We start from the raw sequence: 15,398 nt of genomic DNA on the forward strand, positions 1-15,398 counted from the left end.
CATCCAATAACAAACTCTAAAATCAGGCTTTACTTTCCCACCGGAAGTGAAACTTGGATGCTGTAAGAAAAGAAAATAAGTCCTTTCACTTTTTGTTGAGATATAGGCTATTGGCAGCAGACGACAATTCCCTTTGCAATTCAATCAGTTCAGGAAGCAAGTTTTCTTCAGCATTCAAAAGGAATTGAACTGTTATCATAATAATATTTAGTCAACTGTTCCCAATCCTGATTGACAGGGTTGTTGCTTTTGGATCAGCTAACATTTGTAATTTAGCTACAGCATTTGGTTGAAACAGATTAATGTCAATTGTCACAGTAATATAGCATTGACTGAGTTCCACAGGGGTCTATACTAGGCCCTCTCCGTTTTCCATCTATTCTAATCCAAATCCTTTTGCTGAAAATAGCCCTTTTTGCTGTCAATGTTTGTTTTCCTCTTAAGTTGATAGCATGATGATAGTAGTCGCCTAATGCTGTGGTTTAACCCATTAAAACTGGGAAAGCATCTGTGTCATTAGCTTTGGCTATTCAAAAATAGCTGATAAAGTGACGCGATGTACACTTGTACATCTGCTATTTTTTAACATTTAAAATAAAATCTTGAAAGTGTTGAATCATTTTGAATTACAAAAAAGGTTTGAGAACTACAGATTTAGTCTTAATGGGTTAAACCAGGACAACTATTGTTGCTCCAGTCAAGGTTCTCTCAGCTTTAGACTAGAGGTGTGGTCTTCTGGCATCAAACTTTACAATCTGCTGTCATCCTGTTCGGGGAATAACACATGGTTTTGAAGAATACAATATAGTGTAGGCCCAAGTGTAACTTTTTATTATTATTTTCTTTTAAGCTGCACATAGCCATGCCCATGATGCGCTAAACCTGCCAGTTTTCCCCCTGTGTAATCAGAACTCGTATAACCTTCCATGCAGTCATGCTCAGTCATATGCTCCTGCTGGTGTGCACTGCAAAATCCTCAGTATCGATTTAACTCTGAAGGTTCCATTGTTGCACTCTCTCCGAGTTAGGTTAACTGTGTAGCCATGTGTGCCTTTCTCTTGTTTTGGGGTGGAGCTGTGTGTGTGTGTGTGTGTGTGTGTGTGTGTGTGTGTGTGTGGGGAGTTGCATGGTGCCTGTGTCTCTCTCCTAATATCAGACTCTGTGGTCTGTGAGTCTCTGTGCCTTTAAGGAGGAGGGTTTGACGCGTGTGTTGGTATTTCTCAAACAGAGACGAGGGGTGCAGTGGTGGTGGTGGTGGTGGTAGTGTTGGTGTGGTGGAGGTGGGTGGTGGTCCAGGAACTAAATCCACTGCTTTAGAGGGAATACTCTGTAAGTGAGTGTTGGTCAGAGAGAGAGAGAGAGACAGACAGACAGACAGAGAGAGAGAGAGAGAGACAGAGACAGAAGGAAGGGACAGACAGAGAGACACACAGGCTGACAGACAGACAGACAGCAGGGCTGGGTGATCTCAGAGCAGAAGGGCAGCAGTTAGAGTGAGTTGGGGAAAGTGTCAGCAGAAGAGTTAAAGGAAGGACCCGGCGACTTTAAAGACAGAAGTGGTACCCAGACTGTCAGGCCATTATGTCCATGTTTGACCCGGGCCAGCGTCTCCCAGAAGAGCAGGACTATGTGCAGGCATACGAGAACGTCAGGGAGAAGTATAAAGGTAACAACACCACACATGCTCCACCACCTCTTCCTCCTCTCTCGCTCTGTCTCACCACAACACACCACACCTCCACCCTCCTCCACCTCCTCCTCTTCTGTCAGCCTTCAGTGGCTGAAGTACTGGTAAATGGCATGTCAATGAGAATAATTTAGGGGTGTGTGTGTGTGTGTGTGTGTGTGTGTGTGTGTGTGTGTGTGTGTGTGTGTGTGTGTGTGTGTGTGTGTGTGTGTGTGTGTGTGTGTGTGTGTGTGTGTGTGTGTGTGTGTGTGTGTGTGTGTGTGTGTGTGTGTGTGACCCAAAAATCATACTTTACTTAGTACATACTTGGCTAAGTGGGAGGTGTGTGTGAGAGAGCATAATCTTGCAGGGTTTGCAAGTGGGAAGTGTGTATATATTGTATGTGTGTGGGGGTTCTAAAACCTGCCTGACTGTCCAACATTAATTGGTTCCATATTGATTTGCACAGATGTACTCTATTTCAGGAGGGCCCTCAGTCAAATGGGAACCATGATGCTTCTGTAATGGTAGTGACATTACATACAGTGAATAGTGAAATGTTTGTAATGGTAGCAATGCATTAATAAACTTGGGTATCACACTCTGTTAGTTTGGTAGACTCTGCAGGAGAGGAGAAGCACATGCTCTGAAGGAAAGATATATAATAGATAGATAGGTAAAGAGAGAGAGAAGGTAAACGTGTGAAAGTACTACCGGCCAGTTCTGTGTCCGAAAAAATATCTCACAGGGTTTGTCACCTAAGTTGTCATTTAACCAGGGCTCTATCCTAGGGACCTCCTTTTTCGTTCTACACCAAATCTCTTAGCAGAATCTCACCAGAATTAGCAGAATTTTCACCAGGGTCACCAGGGTTCATATGGTTAATGAGGAGCGTTGACGCCAGTATTAGAAGGCCTGTGTATCTATAGCACACAGAGGAATCCTGTTGCGCCTGATCTGGTTCTGTTTCTACTATCAACCTCACATGTCTCAGTTGAATTACGGTGGCTATGTGGGCACAGAGAGGTGCTACATTTGTTACCCTGGTTGAATGGCACAGGGCCCATGCCCACAGCGCACTTTAATTAAATGGAGAGTCTACAACGAAGGTAGCACACATACTGTGTGTAGGTGTGTTCACCTGATAGTAGTTGTGTGAAGGTTAGCATTATTTATTACAGGTGGCTGGTTTGCTGTCTGTTCAGAAATGTATAGGGACAGACAGTTGTACTATCACTTGTTAATGGATATTTCAGATTAATTTACCGTAGCAGGAATGATTTGTTTTCTACTAGTGGAGCTGCACCATGACCAACATGTTCCAAAAAAAGATCCAATCTGTGAGCATGTATAAGTATATCAATTCAAAATGGGGCTTGGACTAAAACCAAACAAGCAAACATAACAGTCAACAGTTATGTTCAGTAGAGATAGAGATATTTTACAACTGAAACAATTAAGTGATCTTGGCCTTGAATCTGCTGTGCTACTGCTGGGAAACAGAATCCATCCATGCAGTTTCACTGGTCTAGTCATTTTCTTCCCATGCAGTCCCCCACAGTGCAGGTCACTGTGGGTGACAACCCCTCAGAGCCCGTCTGGAACCAGTCTGTTGTTCCATGTCCCCAGTCAGACCCTCTGCTCTCTGCCAACATCTGAATTCCTGCTCCTCTTTTTGGTGTTTGGTTCACTGCTGCTGAGATAATTGTGAGCATCCCACACCACCATCCTACACTTGCACTTGATGCTGTTCCTGCCTTGTAAAAATGAAATAATAACACTTATAGTCACTTCTGGGACGGGAGCTCCTGCTCTTCTGGCAGCCGCTGGCCCAGGTCAAACATGCATGTTCACAATGGCCTGACAGTCTGGGTACCACTTCTAGTGGTGGGGCTTTAAGGATGACAATGTTGGTTGGTCCGTCCATCTGTCCTGCACCTTTGCCCCAAGCAACATACTGTATCTCAGAACCTTGATGGATTGCCATGGAATTTACTGTGCATCTCCATCCCCCCCAGGGGATGAACATGCAGTATGGTTCATCCATCCCCCCCCCCAGGGGATGAACATGCAGTATGGTTCATCCTTACCCCATAGCTTTTCCTCTAGTGCCACCATTAGGACACTTGCACACATTAACAGGGTTTCCTCCAGGAAAATAAATCACACTTGTGTGAAGTGAGGGGCGCCCCGCCCACTGTGGTTGCCTCGTCACGTCACCACCATCTTTAAGCTTTGCAGTGGTCACAGAAAATCCCTGATTGTTTAAAGGAGAATTCCATACTAAAAGGCTTTCTTACCTTTCTTTGTAGTTGTTACGTCCCCATTATTAGCTATTTCCCCTACCATAAGCCCTAAATGAATTGCATTTAATTGAATGGGATGTATGGGGTGTTGTGCTAATTCGCTTATTTCCATCGCTCAAATTTATAATTTTTTTGTATATATCCTCTCTTCATAATGTAAATAATAACCCAAGCGGCACACTTTACTACTTCTTTCGATGGAAATAAGCGAAGTAGCACAACACCCCATAGCCCCATTCAATTCAATGCAATTCATTTAGGGCTTACTAGAATTTCGCCCCCCTTCGGGGGGCTCAATCCTAGTGTCGTTGCAGCGCAATATGGGAAGAAGGAAATTGCGGGAGTTGACAGACTCAGAACCGAATAGTTCTGATGATCCTCATGGGGGCTACCCGCAGCCCCGCCTCCCCGCAGCCCCCCCCCCCCCCCCCCCCCCACAGCGGTGGAAAAAAATAAGTTGATGTTTTCACTGGTACTTTGGGTAGGCTACAGCAGTGATACTCAACCTCAGGCCCGCGGGCCACATCAGGCTATGACTGGCCCACCAATGAAAATCTAAAAAAAAGAAGAAAAAAATCTGGAAAATGAAATAAAAATAAATAAATCTGAATGAAGTTATCTTTAATTACATTATTATAAGTAATACTATTAGAGTTGTACTATTACTCGAACGAAAATAAAAGTTTGGGGTGGGGGGGGGGAGATGCAATGCAAATGAAAGACATATACTGTGTATCCCTATTCCCTGACATAATTTTATAGCTAAACGGACAGAATTCTATTTTATTTGAATGATGAAACCCAGCTGCCATTAATAGTTCTTCACTTATAGCTATCTATTTTCAGGTAGATTGTTTTATTTTACTCAGTCAGCCATATCACTACTACATTTTTTTCATGAAAAAGGTCATAGCTGGGTAATCTATTTTCAAGCAAATTGTGTTTATTGTATTTTATTTTACTCAGCCATAACAATGTATTTTCTGTTAACCAACTTGCTGGCTGGCAGGCAGGCAGACAGCTACTCATAGACAGGCAGACAGACAGCTACTCATGGATAATTGGACAGGCAGGCAGTCAGACAGCTACTCATAGACAGGCAGACAGACAGCTACTCATGGAGAATTGGACAGGCAGGCAGACAGCTACTCATAGACAGGCAGACAGACAGCTACTCATGGAGAATTGGACAGGCAGGCAGGCAGACAGCTACTCATAGACAGGCAGACAGACAGCTACTCATGGAGAATTGGACAGGCAGGCAGGCAGACAGCTACTCATAGACAGGCAGACAGACAGCTACTCATGGACAATTGGACAGGCAGGCATGAAGGCAGACAGCTACTCATAGACAGACAGACAGACAGCTACTCATGGACAATTGGACAGGCAGGAAGGCAGACAGCTACTCATAGACAGACAGACAGCTACTCATGGACAATTGGACAGGCAGGCAGGCAGACAGCTACTCATAGACAGACAGACAGCTACTCATGGACAATTGGACAGGCAGGAAGGCAGACAGCTACTCATAGACAGGCAGACAGACAGCTACTCATGGACAATTAGGCAGGCAGGCAGGCAGACAGCTACTCATAGACAGGCAGACAGACAGCTACTCATGGACAATTAGGCAGGCAGGCAGACAGCTACTCAGACAGGCAGACAGACAGCTACTCATGGACAATTGGACAGACAGGCAGGCAGACAGCTACTCATAGACAGGCAGGCAGACAGCTACTCATAGACAGGCAGACAGTAAGACAGCTACTCATTGACAGACAGACAAATAACTACTCATGGACAGACAGACAGGCAGGCAGGCAAAGAGCTACTCATGTTATGTTATTATGTTATTATAACAGCTACTCATGTTATGTGCAATAATTTGTGCAGTTATGGAAACAGCTCTTTGTGTTTATGCAAGAAAATGTAACACATTTATTTATTTACATATTGTGTGCATGCACATTGTACTTTCCGCCGCGGATTTATTTATTTCCCAAATGGTCTAAAATTGAGTTATTTAGCATACTTTTACCAATGAATTAGCCTATACACAGACAACGACTGATTAGCCTATTTTGGACGATATGGGTCTTTTCTCGAGTCACTCCGCTGAAAGTGTCAGTGTTGCTGCCTTACACACCCGCCGCCTATGGGCACTGTACTGTAGGCATATAATACCTGGCTAGGTGAAAACAAAAGAAACCCGATTAGCATTTGAGTACTTTTAACACCTCTGAACAGCCGGCGGAATTCCAGAGCATGTGTAAATACGCTAGTATGCAGTCTGTGACAGAGTCACAGAGTGTCAATAATTCCCAGAAAATCTGTAATGTTAATATAAAATGTCCACGAAAATCCTCATGGGGGCTAAAAGGGGCTATTTAATTCTTCATATAGGCCCCACAGACTCGACGTCGTTGGACAGACTCCACTTCATGTTTCAGCTGTGTTTTTAAACTCAGTAGTGTGCCCTGCACACAGCGCACACTCGCAATTGCAGCTGGAGGGCGACGCGACACACACACCCCCCCCCACACACACACACACACACACACACACACACACACACGCACACTTTTTTTCGCTCGAAATTCTTATTCACAATGACATCGAGTTGAGGTGTTTGTTTTAAGGGTAATTGTTGCATAAGCGCTATTTCGCACTATTTCTCCCTCCCCTCCCCTGTGTCTGAAGCAGCTAGCATGGAAGCTATATGGATTATGGAAGCTTTCCCTCCGATTGCACACAACACAACCATGCCGTTATCCACGCGTCCATCCGATTGCTTTTAATGTAAATGTCCCATCCACTGAGCAAAAGCGATATAAGCGCCTTATTCATTCATTCGATTCATTTGGGTGTGGGGCTGTGCAGTGGTGTGGGCAGCCTTTCTGACGGAGGCTCGGAGCTGCTGCTGCTGACGCTGTTCGAGTCGCATGGAGCAGTATAGAGTAGGCGTGGCGCAGCATTAGAAGGGCGCAGCAAATGCACGACATTGAGGGGTAGAAACCATCCCGGTCGCGTCGTTCATCTAACGCGTGTGTCACTGTGAAGGACTGGCCCCATTAAGTGAACGTAGTTGAGCCCAATATTGGCGTGACGCATTTCACTTGAATAATGTTGTGTGCGCACGTGCGCACGCTGAGAAAGACAGTTATTCGCTGCCGTATAGCCATTCCTGTGTGTGTGTGTGTGTGTGTGTGTGTGTGTGTGTGTGTGTGTGTGTGTGTGTGTGTGTGTGTGTGTGTGTGTGTGTGTGTGTGTGTGCGCAGGCGTGTGTAGTCGGCATTGGCTGGCAGGCGAAAATAGCAAAAGCTATACGTGTAATGTAAATATTTCGGCACAATCCAAGTAGTGACAATGAACAATGTTGATTTAACTAAGGGATTCGCTGAGTGTTTTATTTTGTAAATACAGGGATTTAGAAGTGATAAGCAAAATAGTGAGCCAATAATTTCTCCCCTTCCTTCTGTCTGTTATCCTGCGAGGGCCCTAAAAAGCAAGATGGCTGATTGTGAGACTGAAGAGTAGTGTGGGGGCGGGCCTGGTGGGCCTATGAGAACACAGAGCAGTGTTGCCAGGTTTGCGAATTGTAAGCGAGTTGCAGTGTGTGTAAATAGCCTGGTTAAAAGGCCTTGTTTCTGCCCCTGTTGGGGCAACAGAACATGTAGACCAGTTTCTGTCCACCGCTTTTGGCCACGTGACCAACTTGACAAATGTTAAAATAGATGGTAGGGGAAATAGCCAATAAGGAGCTTTTGCACAAAATAACACCTGGACCTCTTTGATGACCTACAGTACCAATTTTGGTCACCTCATAGTATTGAATATCCAGTATTGGAGTTTGGAAGCAACCTCCTGCTGCCACATGCATTATGTGCAAATTCAAAACAGGTGGTACGCAGGGTTGTTGAGTGATATCCAACGAGCACTCCCAAACTCTGACACACAAAATAACCTGCACGGAATTTCTCGACAGGAAGTAGCTCATAACATCTCCACGGTGGATTTTTATGAAATAAAAACGTTACAGATTGATAATTCAAGCTTTCCGTACAGCTGCAATGTTGACGTTGTTTAATAAAATTAGATAGGACTTTTCTCTTTGGATGAAATGGGAAGTTGCACCTAGTTAGCACCTTGCTGGCAAGATGTGTATTTTGTGTAGTTCATTGATTTAATATGAATGTTTTTAAAAGACATTCTTAGCCTGAGATATTTTACCTGTATTTATGGAAAGCTATGAAGACCTTTAAACATGAGACACTGTTAATGTGGAACCATAAACATAGAACAGGGACTACTATGAATTATTTGCCTTCTGACAGGCTTTGACCCCCAGCCACCACCACACCACTGTCACCTCACCTCTCGCAAGTCCCCTGCCAACATCCAACATCTCTTCATGTGAAGTTGTTTATTTCCACACCTACAGTATAGTCTGTATAGCAGAGCCTCTCAGCTGGCATCTGTTCCATTACTAACTACACTACACTACTGTACACGTGAGCTCATTTGGACTATAATGTGAAATAGGCTCTCAGAATGTATTTTGGCACAGTGATGGACAACCGACCGTTGGGGTGTGTGGTGCATGCGTGCGTGTGTGTGTGTGTGTGCCTGTGTGCGTGCACGCACACATTCAGCAGTAGACCAGACAGACATATTTCTGTACCAATGATATTCATCCCATTTTTCAGTACATTAATAATGTTGCAATAGCTCAAATTCAATGTTTCCCACAATGAACGATAAGCTCATGGTTGGCATGGCTGTTTGTCATAATTGTAACTGTAGACATTGTTCATGTTAAGCATGGCTTGGCTTGAAATACCTACCTCAAATATATCATTTGAGTTTAGCCTGTCACTTTTAAAGTTATTTTGGTTGAAAGGACATGACATCTAGGTCAGGCATCTCACGTAGAGAGACTGTAGTTTTCAGATAGTATGAAAGACTGAAGATAGCAATGAGTTGGTGTCATCACACATAGCATTTAATTCAAACTGGCACAATCCGTGTGTGTGTGTGTGGGTGTGGGTGTGGGTGTGGGTGTGGGTGTGGGAGGTTGCTGTATTAGTACTGCACCTGCCAACCATTAATTCCAGTGACCATAGCACAGTGTGGAGATGCCCCCTGAGTGGGGTTATTTCAGGTCTTACCAGATATCCTCCCTGATGATGTCATCCCTCAATAATGCTTAAGGGTCAATGTTTCAGAGAAACACCCTGGGAAAAACACAACATCATTGTTGAAACCGGTTGACGTTTGCACTGTGATATCTACTAGAAATGCAGCTCCACACAATCTTTGTCATTTTTACAGTGATAAGTTAAATCGCTATACCGCTCAAAATTGTAAGCACCTACAATGAGTGAAGACATTTACACATCATGCAGCTATACCAGACGCTTGCTTAGCAGAATGCAATGCATGCATGTCTGAATAGTTATAGAGATAACTTCTAAAAAGGTTACGAAACATGTCTGATAAGCCACTGCCAATACAAGACCCCACCCTCCCTCCACTCTTTACTTCCAGTACCTTTTCAGATCGGTTTCATGCAACATGACCTGGCATTCATAAATAGAATCTCAGTTGTGCATGTTCATGCACTGTGTTATACAGTCTATGCACAAGTACTATACTACAAACACTGACACACATACACTTTCTAACTTGTATGTGCTGTATTGTATTGTATGGTGTGCATGGAGGGAGATAAGAAGACGTGCAAGTACTAGTAGTAATAATATGCAGTACAGGTGGGCTGGCAAACATACACACAGCTGCTCTTTGGGGAATGGAGTGGACTTATAGTGAATCTGCACACACAATGATACACGAGCAGCTCTTTGGTTGGCTTGGATGGGCAGCAGTAGTGAGGAATTAGTCTGAGGATTGCAGCTTTAAATACACAGTGAAATCCTCTGGGTTCATTTCACAGAGAGTATACAAATGTTACCAAATGGGTGGGCGTGTTTGGTTACACTTGTATACTCTGAGTTATTAATGGATAAATTAATGTGTACACAGAAATCATGTGTTACGAATCGGATATTATTATTTTTATTATTACTATTTGTAGTATTATTTGTGCGTCTCTGTGCAAGTAGTTTATGTAATTGCCCTTTGGCCAATGGGCCAACAACTTATGAACTATTAAGGCTGTAATATCGTGGCTTAATATATTTAGTTATTATTATATTTATATACTGTTAATATACTAGAATAAGGCCATCACAATAAAGTAGTACTGCATTGCCCAGTTGCTTAAAACCTGGCTTTGTCCCATTTTAAAATGCAATACAAAAGTACTTATATTCTTCTCACAGTGATGGCAATTGTGACAAAAAATCTAAACACACAATTTAGTCAGTGCACTTGTCAACAAGTTCACTTGTCAACAGGTTCCTGGAGTCCATGCTGCTCCTTACACCCAAATTGAAATTGGTCTAAATTTGTGGCACTAGAAGAAAATCCATCAGGTCACCAGAATTAGGGGTGCACGATTATGAAATTATGACCAATATCCGATCTCCGATTACTTGCAGGGACATATCTGCCGATACCGATTCTCACCGATTCTGATATTATACAGAGGACCACAATGGAAACAACCCTATAGGGGCTTGGCTCAAAGTGACAATAATGTATTCAATCAATAAATAAAAATACTCTTTTTCGAGTTTCGAGATGAGTACACAAATTATTTTGAGACCAATCCGATACCGATATGCTGGAAACGCAGCAGGGGGGACCTTTATCAATGTGTTCCATTCATAAACTAGCCTTCACAGTGTGAAATCTATGGTGATAAAATTATACTCATAACGTGCATGTGTCGTGCCGTCTGGGACTGGACTGCAGTGTTTGTATGTGTTTTCTTAAGCAATTGATTAATGTACTCATCAACATTTCGATCAGGGCTTCAGTCTCCTCATTCGACATCTTTGCGCTGCATAAAATATGCCTTCTCCGTCTCCAACTGTGTTCAGCTCCTCACCCGCCACATTGTTTGCTTAATTTCCTTTATTTACTGCATTCACACCTGCACCGAATCGTAATCAAGTGCGATTGGAAGCGAAGCGAAACCCCCGTTTTTGCTCGGAGTAGAATGCAGTTCTTTGATACGCATTAGGATTCGAATGAGCCTTCACACCTGCCAAACGAAGTGCATTTTCTGAAAATGCGCAGCAGGATTCGTTTTAATCGCAGCAAAATGTCACCTTAGTTGCGGTCAGTCCTATTACTGTCAACCATGTATACAGAAAGTCAGAAACCCATGAATGAGTCCCCAGTTAATAATGGAAAGGCGTCACATGTCTTTTGTGAGTGGGCTCCAAGCCGGCCAATCATTTGCTGACATAATCCCATTAGTATCAACAGAGGCAGTGTTCTGACAGATAATTGATATGCATTTAAGGATATATTGGAATGCAAGAAGTTGTCCGAAATGCCATTTTGGCGTGAGTGTCTGGTGCAGACACTCACAGAAGAGATTGTCATACATCATTTTCACTTAATATTCACATCTAGACTCTGTCTAAACCTTGGCCCAAGGTGCAGCACTGTCTCAGATATGGGTGACTGTCCAGAGTTACCTGAAGAATGGCTGTCCTAGGATTTATAGGGGCCTTCTCACCACATGTGCTATTTCACATGGTTTTGTAAGGTTCCTGTTTTTGTCTCCATTTGTTCATACTGTATGTTCGACTGATTGTGTGTTTTACCACATCATTCTGTCATGTCATTTTGTACTATTCATGGCTACACAGCACTGGAGGGTCTATTCTATTGTGAGCAGCTGTGTTTCTCATGCTGTAATGCTTGTATTAGTCTGAACAACTCCTGGGCAAAGCTGAGCAGGGTCACACCACTTTACCTGGCAGTAGTATCACAGTCTTTCATCGGGTCACAAGCCTTTCTGAAGATAAATTATACTGGATAAGTTAATTTCATTAGTTTGTTTGTAAATAAGACTCCAATGAAATACCTAGACAATCTAATTGTTCAAAATAAAGTCATGGCAAAGCATCCTTGGGGTTAAAAGTAGACTGAATGTTGAATTGTATTTGTAGTGGCCTCTTTCCAAACTCAGAATGACAGTAAAGGGATTGTTTCCCTTGTTTGCTGAAATAGTTTTGACATGAGTATAGTCTTTTAGCATGGCTTCTCAGAAGAATGCATTTTGGACCACAGTTTTGGTGCCACTGAGTTAGGTGGTTAGTAGGTACATATTTCTTGTTGTGCACAATGTACATTGTGGTGCAAATTATTTCTAGTTGTATGTTGTATGTTTGCTACCTGTTCTGTCTGATATGAACAGAGCACTGGTTATTCTTTGAGTGTACTGTATCACCTGTGGTGTACTATATAATTAATTTTGTGTTGGTTAGGCATCAATTAAGACATCACCACTTCTGTCCAAAGTGTCTGATGGTGATTGTCTTCAATGGAAACAATTAGGCAAATTAACAATTAACCTAATGATGCAATCTCAGTATTTACTTTCCCACAGTGTGCCCGGATAAATAGTTGAAATTGTTGTTCAGTGTGTTCTATGCTGCTCTGTTAGAATATTGACAGAGAGTGAAGGTGACTCAGGAAGGGATGTCTTTCTAATCTGCCTGTGAGGGTGATGTCATAGACAGACAAATCTGTCTGTGCAGTGGGAGATTCTGGTCTCCAAGCTACAGTTGTGCACAAACTGTTATTAGCCAAACTAGCCATCTAATCCTCAGTTCCGCCAGGCTGTAAAAGGTTATGAGTAGATAGATTGAACTATCACTTGAAAAAGTAGGTTGTATCTAGAGGCAACCATAGACAGTGAAAGTGGTTAATTTTAGTGTGCCTATATATTGGGAAATCTTCACACACAAGTGCTGATGTAATAAATTACTAAATAAACTTTTTGTATAGTTGTATATATTTCAATAGTGTGTGGTTGTGACAAAATACCAGTGAGTGAACCCATGCACACTGAGTGGGAACCAATAGACTAGGGCAAACATCCCTGTTTCTATGTCTATGTTTTAGCCTCTTTGTTTATCAGCCAGGCTTGCAGGGTGCAGCAAGTCAGAGACATCCTGGCTTCGCTGTGGTTCTGGGATGTAGAACAATAGTACTAACACCCCTGATGCTGGCATGCTAAGCCAGACTAATGCCAGGAATGTCATGTCAAGTCTGTTGGCACATACTGTGTGTTGGTACTGGGCCTGGGCTGGGGTGCTATTGGTAAAGTCTACGTGCCCTGCCTGGGCTGGGGTGCTATTGGTAAAGTCTACGTGCCCTGCCTGGGCTGGGGTGCTATTGGTAAAGTCTACGTGCCCTGCCTGGGCTGGGGTGCTATTGGTAAAGTCTACGTGCCCTGCCTGGGCTGGGGTGCTATTGGTAAAGTCTACGTGCCCTGCCTGGGCTGGGGTGCTATTGGTAAAGTCTACGTGCCCTGCCTGGGCTGGGGTGCTATTGGTAAAGTCTACGTGCCCTGCCTGGGCTGGGGTGCTAGCCTATTGGTAAAGTCTACGTGCCCTTCATTATAATAACTGAAATATTTCACATTGCTTGGAAGCCAACTAAATAACCCCAAATTATGAATATATCGAATATATCGACAAAGAATACTGAAACCAGATATAATCATTAAGGAAAGTTTATGCATGTGTACTATGTAAACTCTTCGTTTCCATTTTTCCAGCCATTCAGTTGCAAAACCCCCACCCCAAAAAAACATGTTTTTTTAAAATAATTTGGGGACCCCCAAATAATTTGGCGACCCCCGAGGGGTCTCAAGTTCTCAACCCTCGGGTTGAGAACCCTTGCTCTAAAGAACCTGTGTCATGAGTGTATTTGTCCATACAGAATAGATGTGCAGGTACAAAACATTGTTCCTGGTGACCCTAGAACAGCCTCTAGTGGAGCGTTGTTAGTGTTACAGTACACACTCAAAACTTTTAATATTTATTTATTTAACCAGGGCAGTCTGTCATAGATGGAGAAGCAATGATAAACAAATATTTTGGTAATGTTCAGAGGAAGATTCCCTCAGGCTCTTCGTTCATTTGTGGGCAGATGAGACGGAGCAACTGTGCTGGGTTTTTAATAAAGTTAGATTGTTTGGCATACAAGCCGTTATCGCCCGTCTCTCTCACAGGCTTCTCAGACTGTCTAGCACAGTCAGGGAATCCAATGTCAAAGCTTGGCGTGTTCAGCATCCACACACCCCTACTCTCAGAAGCTTGATAGCGTGTTGGGCCTAGTCCAAGTTCTAATGCTGGAACTCCACTGGGTGGAACCAAATTTCCATCTGGGGGGTTAATGGCACATCATGTCTACTTCTTATGATGTCGTCACTGTCTGGTGGAAACCTTGCATTTCCAAATTTAGTTTTCACTACTTTTACTTAACACTGTCATAGTACAAATTATAAAATAGGGCATTAATTCATGAACAAAATATGAAAAGATGAATATGGAGATACAAGGTTTCTGCCTGTGAGTGATATGCCCGTGGCAGAAAGAAAATTGGCAGTGTTTCAGAGTGAGTTTTGACACCAAGCTCCTCAACAGCTGCATGTAAACAGCAACATCGACTGACCAGGCAAGGGAGTCATGTTTGCTGCAGTCAATGCTATGACATTTCATATACAGATCATTTCAGGGCATTTCTTAGATTATATACCACGGGTGACCAGGGTGAGTGACAGGAAACGAAAGATATGCAACAAAGGTAATGAGACAGTTTCAAACCCAACAACACTGAAAGTGCCCGCCACGTATCCCTAACATGCTATACATCAGCTTAGACTGGGTTACGCAAAAAAGCACATTTGCTATAGCAACATCCCACTGATTAAGATAATATTTCAGGTGTGGCCTTCCAGTTGCTACATTAGATTTACCATCTGTCATCACTAGAGGGTTTATTTCCTTGGTCTGATGCCCTGAGCATTAGTGAAGGTCCTCTGCAGTGCTGTTTTCTCGGCATGGATATTATTCAACAGGGGCATGTAGTTCCAGTAGTGGAACTATTAGTAACATCCCGTTGCACATTGCATCACATAACCGATGAGTTATTATCACACATGGCAGGATAGCTTCAAATGCATTTCTGTGCTGTCTTTTTGGTGCAACATTTGTGCTGTTGAGAGAGACCTCATGAAAATCGGATGATTCTACTGTCTGGGCACATTTGCTCTGAAACTGTTATTGGTTTCTTGAAAATGTAACGTTTTACCTATCCTATGACACTTTTCTTTACACTATAACTTTTCTGTATTGTATTCCATCGCTGTCAGGCGGAAACCTTGTAATGTAGTGATTATTTAGCCACAAGCTCTGGTTAATTACCTATTGGCCTGAATATAAGACTGTTTTTTTCCAATGGAAATATCCTAAAAAAACAAACAGGGGGTTATT

General features: G+C 43.0%; 1 protein-coding gene across 3 annotated transcripts in view; it reads left to right on the forward strand.

Annotated features, from left to right (window-relative positions):
• Positions 1-1,306: 1,306 nt before the first annotated feature.
• The window catches only part of pleca (plectin a), a 119,300-nt gene continuing 105,208 nt past the window's right edge, over positions 1,307-15,398 (forward strand). For all 3 annotated transcript variants that reach the window (XM_080787848.1, XM_080787849.1, XM_080787852.1), the window contains exon 1: positions 1,307-1,666. In XM_080787848.1, coding sequence (XP_080643974.1) covers positions 1,582-1,666 — 85 coding nt within the window. In that variant the 5' untranslated portion in view covers positions 1,307-1,581. The remainder of the gene's footprint in view (positions 1,667-15,398) is intronic.

This window comes from Protomyctophum bolini, assembly GCF_963924005.1.
Source record: "Protomyctophum bolini genome assembly, chromosome: 17".
Classification (NCBI taxonomy): domain Eukaryota; kingdom Metazoa; phylum Chordata; class Actinopteri; order Myctophiformes; family Myctophidae; genus Protomyctophum; species Protomyctophum bolini.